Source organism: Drosophila miranda, chromosome XR (genome assembly GCF_003369915.1).
Source record: "Drosophila miranda strain MSH22 chromosome XR, D.miranda_PacBio2.1, whole genome shotgun sequence".
NCBI lineage: Eukaryota > Metazoa > Arthropoda > Insecta > Diptera > Drosophilidae > Drosophila > Drosophila miranda.
The window spans coordinates 10316409-10332002 of record NC_046674.1 but is presented as its reverse complement, the minus strand read 5'-3'; the positions used below and the strand labels follow the sequence as shown (position 1 = coordinate 10332002).

Sequence of the window (15594 nt, the reverse complement as noted above, 5' to 3'; positions counted from 1 at the left end):
CAGCAGCTGGAGCTGCCCTCGGGACAACAAGCAACGGAGTTGCCAGCAAGGCTGTGGGCAACGTAGCAAAGCTCGGCGCAAAGGGCGCTAATGTAATGCCGCTGCTGACTTCTTCTGAAATTTGTCGGGAACTGCACGAGCTTCGACGGCAGAACGAGGAATCGCGCCGGCGGGTGGATTCCTTTCACCGAGAAAAGGAGCAAATGGTGAAGCGCATTGACCGCTTGGAGCATCTTGTGTTAATTCGCGAGGCAGAAATCGATTATTTAGGCGACTTGTAGTTAGGACCTAGAATAAACTTCTATGTTAATAGCGGATAGCACTAGTGCATACCACCGGAGGGAACTTTTTATTTAATATGTCACTATATTGACTGCTGCCGTACGTATCGGCGTACAGTTTTCTAATGGAGGAGCTCAACAGTTAAGTTACGTTTTAAAAATAGTTTATTAAGCTAATCAGCTAAGTTTAAGTTCAGTTGCTAAACACAAATTGTTTGAGCGGTTTCATAACATTTTCTAACAGATTTGTATTAATATGAAACATTTTTGTTTTAATGCTGGCTGTGGCTGGGTATTGAGGGCAGATTAAGGCCGTGGCGGAGGACACACGACACCCGAGACATGCCTCTGGTGTTCAGGGGAACGAATGTCGACAACACCTGCAAACTCCTAAAGAAGTCTGCACTGCATTTAGTCGAATTATTTAAATTTGTACCCGAAAATTAAATCTAGCGTCGACAAATATCGAGTGTAGTATGACATTTGTGAATCGATATAGTATCGATATAGCTATATCGATAACCCACCCGTTGCACGTGTAGGCAAAATGGTAAGGAGAATGGAAATAAATAAAAATTGCGCGACAATGAAATTGAAATGTTCTCTTCCGACAGGGTAAAAAGCAATCAGATGAGATACCTGGTTTTCCTTCGTTGGACAACGATGCGGGTGGCGGTGGACGGGGCGACGACATCCTCAAGAGTAAACCCAAATCAAAGAAAAGCGGCGGGTTTCAGTCCATGGGTCTGGGCTTTGAACTAATCAAAGGCATCACAAAACGCGGCTACAAAGTGCCCACGCCTATTCAAAGGAAGACCATTCCACTCATCTTGGAGGGACGAGATGTTGTCGCCATGGCCAAAACTGGCTCTGGCAAAACAGCGTGCTTCTTGATACCTCTGTTCGAGAAGCTGCAGCGTCGCGATCCAACAAAGGGCGCTCGCGCCTTGATACTATCGCCCACTCGGGAGTTGGCAGTGCAAACATACAAGTTTATCAAGGAACTGGGTCGTTTTATGGAGCTGAAGACCATTCTGGTACTGGGTGGCGACTCAATGGACTCGCAGTTCTCGGCTATCCACACATGCCCGGATGTTATTGTCGCCACGCCGGGCCGTTTCCTCCATCTGTGCGTTGAAATGGACCTAAAGTTAAACTCCATAGGTCAGTATTTGGGCCCCCTGCTTGTGCGCAAATGCATAACGCCAATAACCAATGTCTACCTTCATCTTTGCAGATTATGTAGTGTTTGATGAAGCCGATCGCCTCTTTGAAATGGGCTTCGGCGAGCAGTTGAATGAAACGTTGCATCGACTGCCTGCTACACGCCAAATGGTTATGTTCTCCGCTACGCTGCCCAAGCTATTAGTGGACTTTGCACGCGCCGGATTGAATGATCCAGTCCTCATACGCTTGGATGTGGAGTCAAAACTGCCAGACGCATTGGCCTTAAAGTTTCTACATTGCCGGCCCGATGACCGCTACACAGCCCTCGTGGTTCTGCTCAAATATGTTATCCCCAAGGAGTCGCAAACCGTGGTGTTTGCCGGCACACAGCATCACGTTGAACTGATTTCCTTTATACTCGGGGAAGCTGGCATCTCCAACACATCCGTCTACTCCAGCCTGGACCCAGCTGCGCGTAAGATCAACACGGCCAAGTTTGTGAACAAAAAGGTTTCGGTACTGATAGTCACCGACGTGGCGGCGCGCGGAATCGACATACCAAGCCTGGACTATGTGGTCAACCTTCACTTTCCGGGAAAGCCCAAGCTCTTTGTGCACCGTGTGGGACGATGTGCCCGAGCGGGACGTACTGGCACCGCGTATTCCATATTCTCCACCGATGACACTGCCCACTTGCTGGACCTGCACTTGTTCCTCAATAGGCCCTTCAATATCCACGACAGCTCCACCATGGGCACCATTCCACAAGACCTGCTGGAGGAGGAGCATCTGAGCGTGAACGAGATTAAGAAGAGTCACCATATAGTAAGTAGTTATACGAGTGGTTCTGCACATTATTCATGGCTTTTCTCTTGTTCTGTTTAGGCCGGAGTATTACGCACCAGCGAGAATGCCTACAAGAAGTACTTGAGCTCGCGTCCAGTGGCCTCCACAGATGCGAACGCGCGCGTCAAGAAGATTAAATTCTACGCACTAAAGCCCCTGGAGGATTTCTTCACCGCTGCTCCCGCGCTCGCCCAAGCCGCCTAGGTCAATGGCCAGTCGAGTGAGTCTCGGGAAAAGGTGGCTGCTGCCGAGCGCAAGTTGCAGGAGGACAAGCACGACATACTGGTCAAAATGCGCAACTTTAGGCCGTGTGGAGTATGATAGCCCCCATTATTTTCCCAGCAAACACTCTAATTTCTTCGATTATTTGTTGCAGACCGTTTTCGAGCTCAACTGCACACAGAAGTCCACTCAATTCGTTGTGATGAAGACAAAGCGCTCAGAGCACGCGGAGGTCATCAAAAAGTTCCGACAGCAGCGCGCTGACGAGGATGTTGACGAGGCTCAAAGGGACGCTGAAGTACAGGAGCCAAGCACAGCCAGAGTGGACACCGCCGATGAAGAGGCCATTAGTAGTACATTTAACAAGGTCGTGGCGCCGAAGCGACGTCTGCACATGGATGACCTGTACAAAGAGAAGCCAAAGAGGAAGAAGCGCAGTGCCAACACCAAGGACGCAGAGCATTACGTGCCCTATCAGTCGGCCGACAAGCACACCGAGGATGGTCTGGCCATCAACACGTTCGAGCGACAAGCGCAGAATGCCGAGTTCTCGGTTGTGGATCGCAACTCTGCACAAGACACGAAGCACAAGCCCGGGCTGAAGAAATGGGACCGCATCAAGAAGAAAATGGTGTCCGTGCAGGATCCTCGGGCCAACAAAATTCGCACCGAATCTGGCGCTTGGATTCCTGCTTCCTTCAAGACGGGCCGCTACACGGATTGGAAGGATAGGTCCAAGATCGAGGAGCAGGTGGAGCGTGAGACCGCTGGCAACGATGAGGACAGCCGCAAGCCTTTGAGCCATGCCCAGCGCTACCCCGTCAGCCGACATGCTCGCCACAATGTGAAGATGGAGCTTAAAAAACGAATGGGTGGCCCCGACAAGGAGCTGCGTCGACCCGAGCAAATCGTCAAGTCCCGCATGCGCCTGGAGTTCATCAAGAAGCGCAACGAAGATAACGCAGAGCGAAAAGTGGAGAACCGCAAGCGCAGCATGAGGAAGGATCAAAGACCTCGAGCTCAAGCAACTGGTGGAGGAAGAGGTGGAGGTGGAGGCAGAGGAGGAGTTGGCGGTGGCGGTGGCGGTAGAGGAGGAGGTAAAGGTGGACGTGGAGGTGGAGGCGGCAGAAAGCGGAAATAGAGATGCCTTTAATGTCCGGTGAGTACGAGTCTGCCTTGTTCGCAACTAATCTAAGGTAAATTCAAGCCAAGAGTATCGGAGCGAAGGAATGCAGCCCATGAAATCGTTACGTGCCGTATGGTGGCCTCAAAACGTGTACTTTCGGAGTACATCGGTTGGCTGGTGATCCGTTGTCTGTCAGGGAAACCCATTAGCACGCGTTCCGAAAGCCATTTCCATTCCGGACTGATACACAGCTGAAAGACGAAGGCAATGCGCAGGCGTGGCGGATGCTTCACTTCACATTTCACTCGAAATTAATGAAGTGTTAGGAACATAGGGGATATAGGCGAGGACTTTGTTTGGGTGGCGAAACGCCTAGAAGCTCGAGCTGTTCAATATTCGGGGTACATGGAGGCAAAAGCAGCCTGTCTAATCGTGTTTATTTTTCATCTTCTATACATGGTCAAAGCTCTGGAATGGTACGTCAGCTCCCCGATGGCACCAAAGTGGTGAACATGCGTCAGCTTCAGTCTCGTCAGGTTTGTGGTGGCGTTGTTTTGGCTTTCTATTGCTAAGATTAGTTTGGTTTAATTTCTCCTAAGCGCCGCTATGCTTGAATGTACGAAAGTAAAGCTCATCATGGTCATCATCTTGTCTACTTTTAGCTGAAACTTCCATCCGTTCAGAGAACCCTGGAACCCAGCATGCTGGATGAGCAGCAGCATCTGCTGAAAGACGTTATTTCCCCATCGTCCCAGCAGGCCCCCGCGGCGAATCCCGCTACGGCGAGCACGCTGAGGGGCCAAGTGGGCACCGTGCAGATAATACAGCTGCGTCCATCCCCAGCAGCTGGAGCTGCCCTCGGGACAACAAGCAACGGAGTTGCCAGCAAGGCTGTGGGCAACGTAGCAAAGCTCGGCGCAAAGGGCGCTAATGTAATGCCGCTGCTGACTTCTTCTGAAATTTGTCGGGAACTGCACGAGCTTCGACGGCAGAACGAGGAATTGCGCCGGCGGGTGGATTCCTTTCACCGAGAAAAGGAGCAAATGGTGAAGCGCATTGACCGCTTGGAGCATCTTGTGTTAATTCGCGAGGCAGAAATCGATTATTTAGGCGACTTGTAGTTAGGACCTAGAATAAACTTCTATGTAAATAGCGGATAGCACTAGTGCATACCACCGGAGGGAACTTTTTATTTAATATGTCACTATATTGACTGCTGCCGTACGTATCGGCGTACAGTTTTCTAATGGAGGAGCTCAACAGTTAAGTTTTAAAAATAGTTTATTAAGCTAATCAGCTAAGTTTAAGTTCAGTTGCTAAACACAAATTGTTTGAGCGGTTTCATAACATTTTCTAACAGATTTGTATTAATATGAAACATTTTTGTTTTAATGCTGGCTGTGGCTGGGTATTGAGGGCAGATTAAGGCCGTGGCGGCCTCTGCAGAACGCCTCTGCATTTAGCCTGCTACTACGGCCACGAGCGAGTAGTCAGCTTATTATTGGCGCTCAAGTGGAGCGTCAATTCTCGAGACATGGTAAGAAACGAGTTTTACCATGATTCAATAACGTGACTATGTCCCATCGCACAGCTTCGAATGACGCCGCTTCATTGGGCCGTGGAGAAGAAGCACAAAACCATTGTGCGAATGTTACTAAAATGCCAGGCGGATGTGTCGCTAGTTTCGAAATTCGGCAAGACCCCAATTGCATTGGCCGTGTACACTGAACAGGCGGATGTGTTGGCGGAACTGGAGGCGGCGCGGCAGGCCCAGGCCAGTCGAAAGTTTAACGAGGAAACGGAGGTGAGTGCCGAACAGAGTTTTGTGTGTGTGTATGTGTGTGTGTGTACTACTAAACTCTTAGTTTCCGTGAGTCCCTAGTTTTTACGCTTACTTATCAACCTATCGATATACGATTTCTCACTACCGACGAATGCGATAAACCGATTCCAGCGGCAGACACATAAAAGCAGAGTATGTACCTCAAATATTCCATATTTGGTTGCTACAAAATTGCTCCAAGCTCCGAATTGTCCCGTCCCATAATACCCCACACTTTGGACGGTAGAGAATTAACAAACACCCAATGAATGCCAGTCAGAAGGCTAACTATTAATATTATGTATTATATTTGATTCGTAGAAGGAAACCAGTGAGGCGGTCAATTCAATAATGAACGAGCCCGGGGACACCAAAAGGAATGACGATACAGAAATGTCAGTCGAAGAAAGAATGGATGTCCTGGAAAACCTCCGCGGCCGTAAGTAAACATTATTAATTAAATCAGAAAAAATGTAGCAACCAATTTGTCCTTTTGCAGACACTAACGTGTTGGGCAACTCCGCGTTGAACATGCTCAAGACCCACGGCATTGCAGACATGATGCAGGAGAACGACGACTACGCCTCCAAGGAAATGTTGAATACGGCATTGCAAAACGGTCGACAGCTCGTGCTCTCCGAAGGAGGCCGTATGCTGTTGCACGAAACAAAGTCGAGCATAAACATCAAGCAATATGTGAATGGAAGTGCCAGCAAAAGCCCAAATGCGGGTCTTCGTCTCACCCCCAATAACTCGCCCCCTCAGAAGATTCGGATGAATGTCATCAAGCAAAAGGAGCCAGCGTCGTCCAATCCGCATGGGGTGTCCAAGAACAAGGTAGACAGACCCATGTGGTGGTTCCCTCTACGTAACACCATTACTAACGTTCTTTTTCTAAGCAGAACATACGCATAATCTCGTTGACTGATTTTAAGAAACTTGGCGGGACGGACAATCAGCCAAAGTCCTTACAAAAAATACCCGCATTATTGGCAAGGTAGGCCGGCATCCTCGTTACTTGCCAGCAGCCTGTCTAATCGTGTTTATTTTTCATCTTCTATACATGGTCAAAGCTCTGGAATGGTACGTCAGCTCCCCGATGGCACCAAAGTGGTGAACATGCGTCAGCTTCAGTCTCGTCAGGTTTGTGGTGGCGTTGTTTTGGCTTTCTATTGCTAAGATTAGTTTGGTTTAATTTCTCCTAAGCGCCGCTATGCTTGAATGTACGAAAGTAAAGCTCATCATGGTCATCATCTTGTCTACTTTTAGCTGAAACTTCCATCCGTTCAGAGAACCCTGGAACCCAGCATGCTGGATGAGCAGCAGCATCTGCTGAAAGACGTTATTTCCCCATCGTCCCAGCAGGCGCCCGCGGCGAATCCCGCTACGGCGAGCACGCTGAGGGGCCAAGTGGGCACCGTGCAGACAATACAGCTGCGTCCATCCCCAGCAGCTGGAGCTGCCCTCGGGACAACAAGCAACGGAGTTGCCAGCAAGGCTGTGGGCAACGTAGCAAAGCTCGGCGCAAAGGGCGCTAATGTAATGCCGCTGCTGACTTCTTCTGAAATTTGTCGGGAACTGCACGAGCTTCGACGGCAGAACGAGGAATCGCGCCGGCGGGTGGATTCCTTTCACCGAGAAAAGGAGCAAATGGTGAAGCGCATTGACCGCTTGGAGCATCTTGTGTTAATTCGCGAGGCAGAAATCGATTATTTAGGCGACTTGTAGTTAGGACCTAGAATAAACTTCTATGTTAATAGCGGATAGCACTAGTGCATACCACCGGAGGGAACTTTTTATTTAATATGTCACTATATTGACTGCTGCCGTACGTATCGGCGTACAGTTTTCTAATGGAGGAGCTCAACAGTTAAGTTACGTTTTAAAAATAGTTTATTAAGCTAATCAGCTAAGTTTAAGTTCAGTTGCTAAACATAAATTGTTTGAGCGGTTTCATAACATTTTCTAACAGATTTGTATTAATATGAAACATTTTTGTTTTAATGCTGGCTGTGGCTGGGTATTGAGGGCAGATTAAGGCCGTGGCGGAGGACACACGACACCCGAGACATGCCTCTGGTGTTCAGGGGAACGAATGTCGACAACACCTGCAAACTCCTAAAGAAGTCTGCACTGCATTCAGTCGAATTATTTAAATTTGTACCCGAAAATTAAATCTAGCGTCGACAAATATCGAGTGTAGTATGACATTTGTGAATCGATATAGTATCGATATAGCTATATCGATAACCCACCCGTTGCACGTGTAGGCAAAATGGTAAGGAGAATGGAAATAAATAAAAATTGCGCGACAATGAAATTGAAATGTTCTCTTCCGACAGGGTAAAAAGCAATCAGATGAGATACCTGGTTTTCCTTCGTTGGACAACGATGCGGGTGGCGGTGGACGGGGCGACGACATCCTCAAGAGTAAACCCAAATCAAAGAAAAGCGGCGGGTTTCAGTCCATGGGTCTGGGCTTTGAACTAATCAAAGGCATCACAAAACGCGGCTACAAAGTGCCCACGCCTATTCAAAGGAAGACCATTCCACTCATCTTGGAGGGACGAGATGTTGTCGCCATGGCCAAAACTGGCTCTGGCAAAACAGCGTGCTTCTTGATACCTCTGTTCGAGAAGCTGCAGCGTCGCGATCCAACAAAGGGCGCTCGCGCCTTGATACTATCGCCCACTCGGGAGTTGGCAGTGCAAACATACAAGTTTATCAAGGAACTGGGTCGTTTTATGGAGCTGAAGACCATTCTGGTACTGGGTGGCGACTCAATGGACTCGCAGTTCTCGGCTATCCACACATGCCCGGATGTTATTGTCGCCACGCCGGGCCGTTTCCTCCATCTGTGCGTTGAAATGGACCTAAAGTTAAACTCCATAGGTCAGTATTTGGGCCCCCTGCTTGTGCGCAAATGCATAACGCCAATAACCAATGTCTACCTTCATCTTTGCAGATTATGTAGTGTTTGATGAAGCCGATCGCCTCTTTGAAATGGGCTTCGGCGAGCAGTTGAATGAAACGTTGCATCGACTGCCTGCTACACGCCAAATGGTTATGTTCTCCGCTACGCTGCCCAAGCTATTAGTGGACTTTGCACGCGCCGGATTGAATGATCCAGTCCTCATACGCTTGGATGTGGAGTCAAAACTGCCAGACGCATTGGCCTTAAAGTTTCTACATTGCCGGCCCGATGACCGCTACACAGCCCTCGTGGTTCTGCTCAAATATGTTATCCCCAAGGAGTCGCAAACCGTGGTGTTTGCCGGCACACAGCATCACGTTGAACTGATTTCCTTTATACTCGGGGAAGCTGGCATCTCCAACACATCCGTCTACTCCAGCCTGGACCCAGCTGCGCGTAAGATCAACACGGCCAAGTTTGTGAACAAAAAGGTTTCGGTACTGATAGTCACCGACGTGGCGGCGCGCGGAATCGACATACCAAGCCTGGACTATGTGGTCAACCTTCACTTTCCGGGAAAGCCCAAGCTCTTTGTGCACCGTGTGGGACGATGTGCCCGAGCGGGACGTACTGGCACCGCGTATTCCATATTCTCCACCGATGACACTGCCCACTTGCTGGACCTGCACTTGTTCCTCAATAGGCCCTTCAATATCCACGACAGCTCCACCATGGGCACCATTCCACAAGACCTGCTGGAGGAGGAGCATCTGAGCGTGAACGAGATTAAGAAGAGTCACCATATAGTAAGTAGTTATACGAGTGGTTCTGCACATTATTCATGGCTTTTCTCTTGTTCTGTTTAGGCCGGAGTATTACGCACCAGCGAGAATGCCTACAAGAAGTACTTGAGCTCGCGTCCAGTGGCCTCCACAGATGCGAACGCGCGCGTCAAGAAGATTAAATTCTACGCACTAAAGCCCCTGGAGGATTTCTTCACCGCTGCTCGCGCGCTCGCCCAAGCCGCCGAGGTCAATGGCCAGTCGAGTGAGTCTCGGGAAAAGGTGGCTGCTGCCGAGCGCAAGTTGCAGGAGGACAAGCACGACATACTGGTCAAAATGCGCAACTTTAGGCCGTGTGGAGTATGATAGCCCCCATTATTTTCCCAGCAAACACTCTAATTTCTTCGATTATTTGTTGCAGACCGTTTTCGAGCTCAACTGCACACAGAAGTCCACTCAATTCGTTGTGATGAAGACAAAGCGCTCAGAGCACGCGGAGGTCATCAAAAAGTTCCGACAGCAGCGCGCTGACGAGGATGTTGACGAGGCTCAAAGGGACGCTGAAATACAGGAGCCAAGCACAGCCAGAATGGACACCGCCGATGAAGAGGCCATTAGTAGTACATTTAACAAGGTCGTGGCGCCGAAGCGACGTCTGCACATGGATGACCTGTACAAAGAGAAGCCAAAGAGGAAGAAGCGCAGTGCCAACACCAAGGACGCAGAGCATTACGTGCCCTATCAGTCGGCCGACAAGCACACCGAGGATGGTCTGGCCATCAACACGTTCGAGCGACAAGCGCAGAATGCCGAGTTCTCGGTTGTGGATCGCAACTCTGCACAAGACACAAAGCACAAGCCCGGGCTGAAGAAATGGGACCGCATCAAGAAGAAAATGGTGTCCGTGCAGGATCCTCGGGCCAACAAAATTCGCACCGAATCTGGCGCTTGGATTCCTGCTTCCTTCAAGACGGGCCGCTACACGGATTGGAAGGAGAAGTCCAAGATCGAGGAGCAGGTGGAGCGTGAGACCGCTGGCAACGATGAGGACAGCCGCAAGCCGTTGAGCCATGCCCAGCGCTACCCCGTCAGCCGACATGCTCGCCACAATGTGAAGATGGAGCTTAAAAAACGAATGGGTGGCCCCGACAAGGAGCTGCGTCGACCCGAGCAAATCGTCAAGTCCCGCATGCGCCTGGAGTTCATCAAGAAGCGCAACGAAGATAACGCAGAGCGAAAAGTGGAGAACCGCAAGCGCAGCATGAGGAAGGATCAAAGACCTCGAGCTCAAGCAACTGGTGGAGGAAGAGGTGGAGGTGGAGGCAGAGGAGGAGGTGGCGGTGGCGGTGGCGGTAGAGGAGGAGGTAAAGGTGGACGTGGAGGTGGAGGCGGCAGAAAGCGGAAATAGAGATGCCTTTAATGTCCGGTGAGTACGAGTCTGCCTTGTTCGCAACTAATCTAAGGTAAATTCAAGCCAAGAGTATCGGAGCGAAGGAATGCAGCCCATGAAATCGTTACGTGCCGTATGGTGGCCTCAAAACGTGTACTTTCGGAGTACATCGGTTGGCTGGTGATCCGTTGTCTGTCAGGGAAACCCATTAGCACGCGTTCCGAAAGCCATTTCCATTCCGGACTGATACACAGCTGAAAGACGAAGGCAATGCGCAGGCGTGGCGGATGCTTCACTTCACATTTCACTCGAAATTAATGAAGTGTTAGGAACATAGGGGATATAGGCGAGGACTTTGTTTGGGTGGCGAAACGCCTAGAAGCTCGAGCTGTTCAATATTCGGGGTACATGGAGGCAAAAGTGGAATTTAAATTGAGTAGCTAACCATCCCCTGGCTGGCTGCCTCTACTAGAACATGACCCAAATAGGACTTGGCACAATGAGCGCGCCCGACCTATGTGCGTGCCGCGGGAATGCGTCACGGGGTGTGTTCACCACGTGCAGGCCAGCGATTCGGGGAAGGGCGCACCCCTTGTCCGATGACACGCACATCCTGTGCGGCGTGGCCCAAGTAAACACACTCTGCACCCCATGACCCTCACGCTCCTGCGTACCGCTTTTGTTTATTCATCCTTTTGAAAGTCGGCCATCAGCCATCTCCAGAGAGACAGACAGATCCTCAAACCGGGCTGCCGCCCGCAGAATGAGCCCAGAGTCACGCAAAAGAGGCAATCATTCGGATCTCTAATCCAGCCAATCAATTAACCTTCGTCTAGGATACCATACCTACTACACATCATCGGGGAGGAGCTGCTGCTGCTGCGTGCCGCCTTGTTCCGTGGCTCCATTGAATTTTTATATATAAACAGCTTGAGATCGGGGTCCCCCTGCTCCCTGCTCCCTGCTCTTTTCTCAGGGGGTAAACCAGCACTAAATCTGTCTTTTGTTTTCTTTATGCTCCACAGAGATCCTCAACGACGCTGCCCGAAGGCGCACCTCTCTAGAAAGGGAAGGTACTACATTATTAATCCCCACTACCCGGACAAGGCACTCAAAATATTTGTTCAATAAGATTGGGCGTCACACCCGTGCTCGGGCATTCGCCCGCTGCCTTTTGTATTTCGAAAACGTTTGATAAAAATACACTATGAAATGTGTGAAGTACGACATCTTTGAAGTGCGGTTAGGGTGGCTATGGGGAATGCCATAGCAGGGCTACAGCCTTGGGGAATGGGGGACAGGGACAGGGACAGGGACTGGGACTGGGACTGGGACTGGGACTGGGGATAGTGGCATGCCATAAACAAATTCTCAATTTCGATCTGGAACACTCATCTGGAGGAAGCTCAACTCGAGCAGCAGCAGCGACAGCAGCAGGCATCTTCGCTTCGGTGGAGACTCACGTTGCCGAAAATAGCATGACAGCGCATATGGGGCATGTGGCAGATGGTCCCCATCCCAGTCCAGTCCATTCCATCCATGGACCGTGGGATTCCCCCTGGGCCACTTTCCGACTGGGTCCACAGTGCATTCCGTGGTTGCTGATGCACCATCCGAATGTGGCACAGGAATGAGTTTTGGTGCATGTGCATTTGCGTGGGGCAACACCCGTTCGTTTAACTGCCGCCACTTCATTTTCGCAGTTGCTGCCTCGAGGGGCTGCTTAAAATAGAACCAATACATATGTCACCAACTACATACCCACCTCCAGCCCCTTGGTGGTGGGTGCCACAGGACTTCAGCAGATATGCAATTGCATGGATGCACATTCGAAATGCAACATTCAACGTCTATTTGGGCTGTGCCGCAGAGCCAGGGCCAAACCGAGGAGAGTGAGACAGAGCAGATCCATTCGGATGAATGAAATTTTTGTGCTCTGAAGTATTTTGTATGTTTTTTGTTTGCCACACGGGGCAGCCACTTGAAGCGTGCTGCCTGCTGATGCCGGCAGCTATTTGGAAACCGACTTCGCTTTTGACGCTCTTGAACTGTCAAAGAGGCGGTGCCCATGGCACACATGTTTACAATCAGAAATCACTTGCAGCCGCCAACCCACCCGCTGGAAAGTGTGAAAAGTTCCATGCTCGTTCCATGCTCTCTCATCCGCACAAACCTTGCAGCTAAAGTATATACATATCATATGTATTGTATATCGGAGATGCACGTATGCAGGGCCAAGTGCATTTCGAGAGTCAGTCTCGTTTGGCATTCGGCCCGCGGCTACGCTGCCCCCCTTTGGCTCTAGTCGAACTCGACTCCCAGCTCAATTATCGGGTGAACAGTAAGTGCCAGCCGGGATTCCTGTGACGTGTCTAAATATATACGATTCAGGGACTGTGGAGCCCACTCGGCATTGCCCAGACCTTGGCCCAGCAGCAGGAATATGCAGGCCAAAACCCGGCCCCAGGGTGGTCCATGCAAAGGCCTGAATTATGGTTTGGTTTCATCGAATTCCTGCCATCCAAATCCAACAAAAATGTCTGAATTGATTTCCTATGAGCGCCCTATCGCCTTCCCCCACCACAGAGCTCAGTCATCCGCAATCAGAGCCCCACTCCCGCATCCCAGTGCCGCCACCGCCACCGCCACCGCCGCCGCCACAGCATTCCATTCCGCACTCCGATGTGTGAACAAGCAACCAGAACAGTTGAAGTATTATTAAAAATCCATAGCCCCAAAGCCACACAGTGTTCTGTCGCCCCTCTGTCTCCCCCTCGGTACGCGGAGCATGGATTTTCCACGCCATTCCGCTTCATTCAGTGTGCGGTGTGCCAAATTTCTGTGTGAAGTTCGGATTCGAGTGGATATGTCTGCCTTAAGTCCGCCGATGCCTCGAGATCCAGTCCAGCTGGAGCAGCGTGCGGGTGGGCGGGGGTGCAGGCGTGCCGAATTTAAGGGGTTTGTTCTCTGTTGCAACCCCTAGCGAGTGCGTTGAAGCCATTTGAGGGAACGGAACAGCTGGAGGAGGGGGAGCCAGCACTGGGCACCAGATGACAGACATCTTGTTGCGACGATGGTATCAGAGAAAAGTCAATTCAATCAAATAAATGAGGCGGACAATCGGGAACTGGGGGAGCGTCCAATTGCAGCGGCATGTAGCACAATTTACATCGAGAGATACCCTCTTACTTGACGACTCATTCTGTCGACCAATTTACAGATTGTTGAACTCACGCAAGGCCCAGCCAGGCAGCCAGGCAGCCAGCCAGCCAGCCAGCCAGCCAGCAGAGCAGAGCACAGCAGTCCATCTAGGGCCTAATCTACGCCTCGCCTCAAGATCTTTTCTGCATGTGTATGTGTGCGTGTGTGCACATGTGTGTGTGTTTGTGCATGTTTCTAATTTGAGCTGCCCAGACAATTGCAGACAATTTACTGAAGAATGCGTCTAAGCGTCACTTAAAAACGCATTATTCAATTTATGCCATCCATCCACCAGATCTACCAGATCCACCACCAGATGCAAACGAAAGCGGAAAATCGGTGCAAGGTGCAGATGCAATAATGTCTGAATGCTGTACGACTATTTCTCAAGAAAATGCGACCCTAAAGCTCCACAGAAGAATGAAGATTAGGCTTTACATATATTTACATGCATTGGTAGAATTCAAATTAGTCATTGATTTTCAAACCATGCCATTTTGGCGCGCAGCTCTAGCTGCTCTTTTCGAATCGGTTATTGGCCTTCTTCGCTTTTTTTGAATCAGTATGAAGTGGTAGCAACAGTGAGTCTTAATATTCGCCGCATTCAATTTGCATGGACCAGCCTCATTTGGCTAATTTGGAAATTAGCTATATTCTGCAGAATAGGAGGAATCTACAAATAGAATTTAAAAACTATAACCATTTTAAATAAAAGGCGAGGGGTTTGGTTGATTTTTATCATCGGTTTATTTCTGAGGGTCAGACGGCCACACTGCTGCTCATGCATGCAACGAAAAAATGAGTCGGAAGAACATCGTTTTGAATGGGATATGGAAAGGGGTATGGACAGTAGGCAAAAACAGCCAAAGGCCATTACGAACCATACCTCGGCGAGTGTGAGGACAATATACCTTGAAGACACAATTTAAATTTTGTTTTTAAAGGTATATAAGGGTGTATTTTACCTAGCATGCATTGCATTTTCTAAGCCGTTTTTCCCGTTGCCCATACCCTCTATTTCCTCCCATTGTTGAGAATATGGGCTACCACCTTATTTGCCATGTAATAAATTAATGCTGCTCAAAATGTTATCATTTCCGTGCATCATTTATTCTAATGGATTGCATTTAAATCCTTGTCGCTCATTGACTTTCAAACATTTTCTACTTGGCGCTAAAGTTTGGTGGGACGTGCTCTCTTTTTTTTGGGAATTGCTCTCTATATTGTGGTGGAAAATCCTCTCTTCATGGAGGGATTTTTCGACGGAACCATGAGACTTATTACACACCCTTAAGATTTTTACCGTTGGCAACATTCATTTTGTATGGGCCAGACTCATGTGCCGAGAAATGGGCAACATTCTGCATACCCTGGGGGAAATGGATATTATAGAATTGTGGAAATGTTTGTCATCTGTTTCCTATTTTATGTTTAAACTAGTCAGTCTCTACTTTAAAGCTATCACAACGAAATTTTGCAGCTTGTTCTCTTATTACAAAGACCAAGAATTGGTATCGGGATCAGGATATGTATACACGCAACTGATCAAATGCATGAATACGTATAATTACGTATTAATTCCTTTTTAAAAACAGTTTGGAAATAGGGTATATAAATGCCTATACTCCAGTTGACAAGCAACAAGTCTTCAAATACCAGCAACATGTAAGAAATTCGACATTCCATACACACTTGTTGTGTTGTTGAACTTTTTTGCTTTAAACCTTGTTTTCTACACTACAAAATAAAAGAGAGTACTTAAAAGTGAGCAATCTGGTAGAAAATTTATTCATCAATGGCATAAAATTATGTGGGCAGTGCTGAGAGTCTTAGTTAGCCAGCA

At 49.2% G+C, this 15594-nt stretch overlaps 2 protein-coding genes and 1 pseudogene across 5 annotated transcripts; all 3 read left to right on the top strand.

The window, feature by feature from the left end:
• Positions 1-730: 730 nt before the first annotated feature.
• LOC117186790 lies at positions 731-4394 on the top strand (annotated as a pseudogene).
• Positions 4395-4769: 375 nt separating this feature from the next.
• On the top strand, positions 4770-7282 carry LOC117186793. 4 transcript variants are annotated; one of them, XM_033388064.1, is made up of 8 exons: positions 4770-5179; positions 5234-5446; positions 5597-5617; positions 5786-5903; positions 5964-6301; positions 6367-6461; positions 6538-6607; positions 6734-7282. In XM_033388064.1, the coding sequence occupies exons 1-8, from the start codon at positions 5177-5179 to the stop codon at positions 7190-7192; spliced, it is 1317 nt and encodes a 438-aa protein (XP_033243955.1). In that variant the 5' UTR covers positions 4770-5176; the 3' UTR covers positions 7193-7282. The 4 variants fall into 4 exon arrangements, with proteins under 4 accessions (XP_033243955.1, XP_033243956.1, XP_033243954.1 ...); XM_033388065.1 differs by lacking the exon at positions 5597-5617; XM_033388063.1 differs by lacking the exon at positions 4770-5179 and having other exon boundaries at positions 5205-5446; positions 5525-5617.
• Positions 7283-7642: 360 nt separating this feature from the next.
• On the top strand, positions 7643-11763 carry LOC108165589 (ATP-dependent RNA helicase DDX54). Its single transcript, XM_017301663.2, has 6 exons — positions 7643-7742; positions 7807-8356; positions 8430-9184; positions 9245-9520; positions 9582-10586; positions 11576-11763. The coding sequence occupies exons 1-5, from the start codon at positions 7740-7742 to the stop codon at positions 10566-10568; spliced, it is 2571 nt and encodes an 856-aa protein (XP_017157152.2). The 5' UTR covers positions 7643-7739; the 3' UTR covers positions 10569-10586; positions 11576-11763.
• Positions 11764-15594: the final 3831 nt, after the last annotated feature.